General features: G+C 32.5%; 1 protein-coding gene across 1 annotated transcript; it reads left to right on the top strand.

Moving 5' to 3' along the window:
• The first annotated feature begins 544 nt into the window (after positions 1-544).
• LOC128187428 (delta-like protein 4) lies at positions 545-8192 on the top strand. Its single transcript, XM_052857872.1, has 5 exons — positions 545-990; positions 4736-4846; positions 6919-7026; positions 7527-7634; positions 7829-8192. The coding sequence occupies exons 1-5, from the start codon at positions 630-632 to the stop codon at positions 8107-8109; spliced, it is 969 nt and encodes a 322-aa protein (XP_052713832.1). The 5' UTR covers positions 545-629; the 3' UTR covers positions 8110-8192.
• Positions 8193-8410: the final 218 nt, after the last annotated feature.

The following is an 8410-nucleotide window of genomic DNA, read 5'->3' as shown; positions in this document are numbered from 1 at the left end:
ATGGTTTACTTATATTATATTTAGAAATAGCAATTTCAATAGTTTTATATTAAATTTTAGAAATAGTACATGTTCAGCGCAGATCTTGTAATAATTGAGACTTTTTTCTGCGTCTGCGTCTTTTACCAAGCACTCCAGTTTATATTACAAACAGTGATTGCTTCACTGAAACTTATTACGCAGGATGAAATATATGACAATGACAAACTGTCAACCATCTCAAAAATCCATAAAACGATGAAGTTCATGACAGAAAAACATATGGAGAATCATTTACACGAAGATAATTACCTAACTTCAATACTCTTTGAATTAAACATGTGTAATTTGTAAATCACAAACAAGAGAAACAAGGACCCCCCCCCCCCCCCCAAAAAAAAGATTATACCTGTAACAAGACTTCGTTTGTTGCAAAGATAACAAATAGTTTAAGCCAAAATTGATTCAGTAAAAGCTTTCCTTTTTTAAAGGTAATCTGCATTACATAAAAGAGGAATTATTGAGGTCTTTCATGTTAATGTCCAAGATGTATGTTACATGTCATATGAGTTATCAATACTATTGAGCTTTTGTAAAAAAGTATAAGAATCATCGCTTTTCTCTATTCTTATATTAAAACGGTTATCATCATGATGTATAGATCAGTATTATTTCACATAATATTGTACTGGTTCCTAATTTCACAAGCCAAAAATGAGGAGCACTGTGCATCCGATGGATCTGACGACTGTCATATTTTCGATTGGAGACCTTGGGGCAGTTGTATTGGCATTTGTGGACATCAAAAGCAGAGCCGGGAACGCGTGTTCTGTTGTGCTGCTAATGTAATTCCCCACGATATTGAGCATTGTCTGCAGCATTGTCATTTTCATAATAATTTTGAACGACTTCAAAACAAAACTTGTCGTGTTTGTGAGAATGGAGGCACGTTCTCCTCAATTTCATCCTCGTGCATATGCGGACCGCGTTACACCGGTGGTTGCTGTCAAGGTAAAACTTGTATTCAAGTTAAAATATATTTTGTATATACTTTTATTCGATTTTATGAAAGAGCATTGTATAATTCAAGTCAATCTTAATAAAATAGTTCAAGGGTTAAAGGGACGTAACCTTTTGTCGAGGTTAAAAACTAATGTTTGAAACATGTTTGATGATAAGTCTTCATACATTTTCTGAATTCTAACCATTTTATGGGTATTTGTTAAAGTTTCTTGATTTTAAATAATAGTAAACATCCTATAGATAGTTTATAAATTATGATAATACAACGGAATTTGTAATTTTAGATTATCAGGAAGGAGGATTTCTCTAGTCTCGATAAAATTGTTGGGTAATATATCCTCAGTACTGGGAGAATTTGGGGTAACCTCAAATTACCTTAGTTTTACCTGAGGGACCATTTTGATCCTTGGGGTATTAAAAGCAAGTTTTGGGGGTTTTTTTGTTTGTTTGCTTTTTTTTTTTTTTTTGGTTTTTTTTTTTGAAGGGGGGGGGGGGTCTACCGAAGGGTGTTATCCCTGTTAACTGTGTTTAACCAAAGGAGACAGGTTAGAGTTAGGGCCTGAGACAGAACTCGATTTTCTTATTTGTGGCTTTGTGGCACAAACTCTTGGTGAGGTACAAAGAGGTGTATTTCCACCACAGTCATCTGTGGGGCGCTATCGCACCATGGGCACAGGAGTTCATCCCTGTAGGCAGGTTGTTTTTTTTTCTGGGTTCCGCCGGAGTATTTCCATTCCATTTTTGTATAAATAGATTGGATTGTGACAAACTCTCGCCACAAAATGTTATTGCTGTTTTATTAATAAATTCTAAGTTAATTTATTTGCTGTTAAAGCTCGGTGTATCTGGGATTAATGCAATCATTTGTCTTGTTTTGGTTAAATCCTTTTCTAGGTTCAAATTATAACATATTTTACACTAAAGTTATTAAGATATTTTTTCTATACATGGGAAATAAGCAAACATGTTATGATATGCTGCTTATTAAAAAATTAATCAACAGAAAGTTTCTCTAGGGTCACAATAGAAGTGATCCTTTTTCAGAACACAGAAGATGCATTTGTGTTGGTTACCGTATGCCTAATATCGTAGAGGTTACGCACTACAGACTTGAAAATAATGGAACTGAATCTTGCCACTTTAAGCTGTTACATTGAAATATATTTTGTTTTACTCAAAAAATATCATCTTGATTGGTAAATGATGAAGGACAATAACTGCAATACTGTGAATGATAATTATTCCAGTGTCAAGGTGACATTTTGCACCCGATAAAGATGCAGTTTCATGAAAATCCATATGTACCAATTGATGGACCATTGTCTAGACAGTATATAACCACCTTTGTTTGTAGTAAATTTCATCCCACAGATGAGATATTTACATATACCTTAAAGAAATAATATCTCCTAGTAAAATAATAATTCCGAAAAACGAATCATTTTTTCTAAATGATATACATGTATGAAAAATTTATAGGATTTTCTTAAAATCCTATAGAAATATTATATTTCCTACAGGAGAAAAGTACATGTATATTCTGTAGGAATTTGATGTAGACAGGTACATGTAATTTGCCAGTATAAAACTTCCTATTGGATCATAATGCAATTTTGTAAAAATCGTATCGGAATTTAAATTCCTAACCTCTTTTATTTCGGTTGGAAATTCTAAATTATTATTTTTTAGGAAATCTGATTTTCTTTCAGAAAAAATTATTTTCCTTTAAGAATTTATTATCAAGCTAGATATGTCACCTTACAGGTTAGGTACCTTGACCACAAAGGTGGTTTAAAACTTTTTAAGCAGTGGTCTATCATACGGCATATTTGAATTTTTCAATACATTCAGCTTAGACGTATAGTGTAAGAATTATATGAAATAAGATGTATGGCTTGGACTTCCTTTTTGGAACCTTCAGTTGATAGATTTTTGTACAATGATTTTTATGATAGTATGTGCTAAATGCTTTTAATAATATCTTTTCTTTACGAAAAATTGATGTATAATGTATGAGAAAAAGACAATCAATCAGACACAAGTAAGATTAAGATTATATATGTGCACGTGAACGAGAAATGTTGACTGCTTTTACATAGAAAAACCCCACAAAGCGCCATTGACATGTTGTAATAAAGTTCGATACCTTTGACAGAGGAGATTACTTCCTTGCTGCATGATAACCGCCAAAGATATATCTTATCACGTTTTGAAAGTGTATGATGTAATAAATTGGTTCTATTTTTATTTTAAGATAAAGCAGTTTTTCTTTTAAAATCTTAGGCGATTAACTATCTGTCTTGTCATATTATTGTTCTTGTTGGCAATTGAAGGTTGTATTGGCATCGTCAGACAGTTAATATCCCTTCGATTTTGTTATATCGATAGAACAACCGAAAGTGTACTGTTTCTAACTTGTATTAGATTTTGTGCGCTATAATTATTCATTTATATAACTATGCCCATTTTTCTGTTTGTTAATAATGCATTATGCATTGAAATAATGCAATAATGTTTCTGATGTTACATATTGTCATTCATTTGATAAAAAAACATGGAAATTAAAAATATCATTGCGACCGAGTAATAGGCGATTTAATGCAGGTGATTCCTCTACAACAAATATTCTGAACTGTAGGAAAGTATGTGGCTTATATAGGGGTGGTATGGAAAGGGGCGATTTTAAAGAAATATGGCGGACAATGTCTTTTACGAGTCGTGTTTAGCTTTTAATTAATGTATTTTGTTTATTGGTGTAATGTCAATATTGCAGTGCACGACAGCTAGAGCTATTTAGTAAATATTTTATCAGGTACGTTGATTTGAATAATAGAACGTGTCAAATCAATGTAGATGTTCGTGTCATATGTTCAATTTAATTGACCTAAGATATTGTTTTGACTTTAGAACTAGAGTGTGATTAAAGGTGACTTAAATGAAAACGTAACGAAACTCAATTCTAAATACTGATAACTTTAATTAAATGAAGATACGGCATTTGAATATTCATTTGCTACTGTCCAAAGTTTTAATTACATATACTATGTTTTAATACATGTTGAAAACAATATATATAATAAACACTACTTGTTATCTTTCAAGTTCGTCTAATATTGAGCTGAATAAGCGTGTTGGATTGTTAAAGATTGAATTGTATCCTTACCTATTGGGTTATCAGAATTAAAAAGCTTGGTTCAAATTGATTAACATAACAGCAAACTTCTTATAATATCACTCGGTTAAAACAAGGTCATGTTGTAGCCCACGAGGGTTGGTGAGTGGTCACTATGGGCTATGAGTCACATCTCCCAAGAAAAATATATGAATGAAAAACATTCTTAAAAAACGGGTTGAAAAGAGTCCTTAATGGGACTTCATATTAGATAAAATGAAACGCAATTTGCACACACACATGTTACAAGAAACAACATGTTCCAGTGTTACGTTTGTAATAAGGAAATATCTTACTTCAAATTAAGGTACAGGTATATTCCACTTTTTATTGTGTAGTTTCTGTATCAACCCTTTTATAACTCGTGATTTTTTACATAACCGACTACATGGATTTTAAGCCTTTCTTTTTACTTTTTGTTATTTTAATGATGTTGCCCGTAATTAAGTTTTTAAAATAATAACCAAATGCGTGAGAGTATAACTATACCTCAAAATCATAAAATGTGGGCAATGTAAAAATTAAAATGCTTCATGTTACTGAAACATTGTTCTATTATAGACACGGTGAAGTGCAGCGACAACCCATGTAAACACGGCACGTGCTCTGACCATCCTCCATCCTTCGTGTGCACGTGTGATCCTGGGTACAAAGGCATAGACTGCAACACTCGTCAGTATTAATTTTTTATATGACATGTTGAAAAAAAGTGATATTTGTATTAATTTCTGTGGTATATTACTGTGGTCTAATATTGTTTAAGAATCATATTAAAAGTGAAACAACTGATTGATAACTTTTTCCAGGAATTTGTTAATGGTTTACTACTACTTTGACAAACTTTCTTGTAAAAAATTAGGGTACCTTACCAGGCATTTCTGCAAAATACTAGAGTATGCAATTTCCTATATAATCTTCTTGAAAATACACTTGAATTGCTGATATAAAAAAAAATACATCAACAACACAGCGTAATTCACTATATTAGAACTATATCTCCGCCGGGGCCTCTAAAACCTATACGCATCTGACAGTGAGCGGCCACAGTTCTAACCACTCGCGATCGACCATCTAGACATGTAACCAAATCCAAGAAAATTTTGATCATTTTTAAACTAATTATAAAATTGATATTTTTAATTGGAACTCTTTATTATGAGGAGATGCAAAAAAGATTCTCAAGGAATCAATAAAGATCAATTACAGATGGTCAGGTGTAATATAGCTCTTTGTGATCAAATAAATACCATAACTCTTTTTCAAATAAAGCAATTAGTTCTATATGACATAGTACACTGTACATGTATTTAATAAACATGTTTTCTGCATTCATGATTTGGGATATTAAAGTATTAGAAATGTGCGTATTCTAGCTGGAAGTACACGGTGTTACACTTTCTACAAATTACTATAGTCGGTTTAAGAAAAAGGTGTACCACCGTTTATAAGAGGGACTTGAACCCATGTAGTGAATTGTTTTCACCAGGAGCCCTCCGTGTCTTTTTGTGCCGTTTTCTTTTTTTCTATTAGAAACAGTAATTACGTACTAATGTTGATTAAGATGAAGATCGAGCTACACGAGTCAGGTATTTTTCTGGGATATCTTACAGACGTTTACCCTGTCATTAATCATTGACTGAGTAGTAATGAAAGAGTTATTTATTGAAAAAAGTGTATGTAAAGGAGCTACATTTTCGTTTAATACGTAGCTCTGTGGGGATGAAAATATTGCATGCTATGAAACTAAAGTGTATCATTAAATGGTGACCACAATATTGCAAAGTTTTGATACATTGACATACATGTATCATACCTGTCAAAAGTGAGTGATTATCTAGTTGAAATGTTCTGTTGTGAAAAATATATTGATTCACCACGAGGTATATTTCAGTATCACATCCCTATCAAATTCTCTCTTAAATATGTGATTAAATGAAGAACAACAAGGATATAATTTACATAATTCTACGGTTTGGAAACCAAGGAACCGTTCACATGAACCTTTACGTCGGCAGAAATTGATTTATATAATATAAGGACTGATTCATAAAAAGAGTAATACAAACTTCTCCAAAAGTGAATCTTAGTGTAAGTTTTTAACAATCATGTGATCCTTTTTTTCGACATTTACTACATTGGTAATTTTCACGTGAAGTGAATTCTGGGTCAGGTTTTGATTAAGTTATTAAAAAGTCTTACAAAACTAAATATGTAAAGGGAGATTTTTTTACACAAAGCAACCATTCATTTTACTTACAATTCAAAACTATAAAAAGAGAAAACGGATCATTTGTTTAAAAATCTGACCTCAAAAACCCGAAACAAAACTTGACTGCCAGTGGTCGAGTTATATCAAAGATAAGGAGATCACAAGTCATTGTTATGAAAACAAAATTTGAAAAAGTGCAGCTCAGATTGTATCCATGTCACTTGAAAAAGAGTTTTTTTAATATTGGCGTTCATTGTATGATTTCAGTGATACTGTGTTTGTTTCACCTTTGCCTACATGGAACCTGTATAGACAATTCTTTCAATTTAGCTCTGTTTAAAATATAATTTATATAATTTTTAAAGGTATTATTTGAACAAAACATTGATGAAATCACCAGATATACAGATAGAACACATTTTCGTCATATTCAGCTTATATAAAAAAGGGAGCGAAAAATGCAAACAAATAAACTATAAAATTGAACGAAATGGTATAAACGTTACGTAATAGTTTACTATTTCATTTATTTCAGTGATACAGTGTTCGTCTCATCCTTGCCTGCATGGAACCTGTACAGACACTGCGTCCGGATTCAGTTGTTCGTGTGACGTAAAGCATAAAGGTGATAAATGCGATCAAGGTACGTACACCAATTATTTCATCTCTGCTAAAAAAAATTAAATGTAATTTCCAATAGTCAAATCTTGAAATAGCTGCTGATCTGCAGCTTTTCAGGAAATTGCGGGGTGACGTGCATCGGAGCTACAGTCCCCCACATACAGGAAAAAAACATGAAAGCGGAACGGTGTAGAACCCTTTTTTGTTATTTCACAAATGTACATGGGTACATGTCGCAATAGAATTTTCTAAACAAATGTACTTCAAGATGCATATTTAAACTTTATTGTATTGTAAAGAGTGATGATAGCATATACAATGTTTTTTTAATATCTATTTTCATTTATAAAATACTTATTATCATTTACCTTTCTCCGTTGGAATTTTAATTCTAAAAACTCTTTTTTTCATATCCATGTATATTACTTAATTGTAAGCATGTTGACTTCATTATGTTTATGACTATTGCTGCTTAGGTGATCCCATGATCTTCTTGCTTTACTTTTTGAATGTCTTGAATAGCAATAACTTGTGCCTCCACTCCATGTCAGCACGGATCATGCGCTGATTCTCCCACGGGCTTCATGTGTACCTGTGATAGTTCCTACACAGGTATCAGGTGTGACACAGGTAACTATTCTTTAATCCAAGGGAAACACGCAGTGCATAAAAATGTGATGTAAAATATATGTTTAATACATAATCGTGCTCTTACAATACCGGTATGCGTGTGTACATGTACTTCTGTGATATGAAGTAATCTTTGTTAATTTGTTCAACATATTGATAACATAACAAAATTGAATGTGTATCCTTTTTTGAAGGATTTCATGTGAAACCATTAGAAACGACAGAGTCCCAGAAACTTCTTTTGCCTACTTGGTTTCCATATTTAGAATATGCATTGTTGACCCTGGTATCCCTAACTGGTGTTATGGCGATGGGTTGCGCCTGTCTGAAATGTTGTCGAGCAGTAGGCGTCCTTAAAGGCAACGATGACGATGATGATGAAAAGCGAGATGAGAGTGGCATAAGAAGATTCAAACAGGATCCTGTAATTCCAGTCAATATCCAAAATCCGCGTCGCACTGGACTAGATTTTTGATTATATTAACAAACTGGAAAAACTGGTCTGCATTGCTCTGACTGTGATTTTTTCTTCAAAAATGAAATAATGCTGTAAAATGTTATATAACTATGTAAAAATTACAATGTTTCACTTCTGAATTCAATTTAATAGTAAACTTTATATTTTGTTGTATGTTTATACATTATGCGTTACCATCTCCAAAGTTTAAACAGCGCTTGCACAAACCTTTGGTTACTGTCTGTTATTTGCTATGATCCTCAAAGAGAGGTAGGGTATGAGACAAAAATGCATAAAATATGCATGCTGATTGTTCGAA

The sequence above is a fragment of the Crassostrea angulata genome, chromosome 6 (genome assembly GCF_025612915.1).
Source record: "Crassostrea angulata isolate pt1a10 chromosome 6, ASM2561291v2, whole genome shotgun sequence".
Lineage (NCBI taxonomy): Eukaryota > Metazoa > Mollusca > Bivalvia > Ostreida > Ostreidae > Magallana > Magallana angulata.
This window is presented reverse-complemented; position numbering and strand designations above follow the sequence as displayed.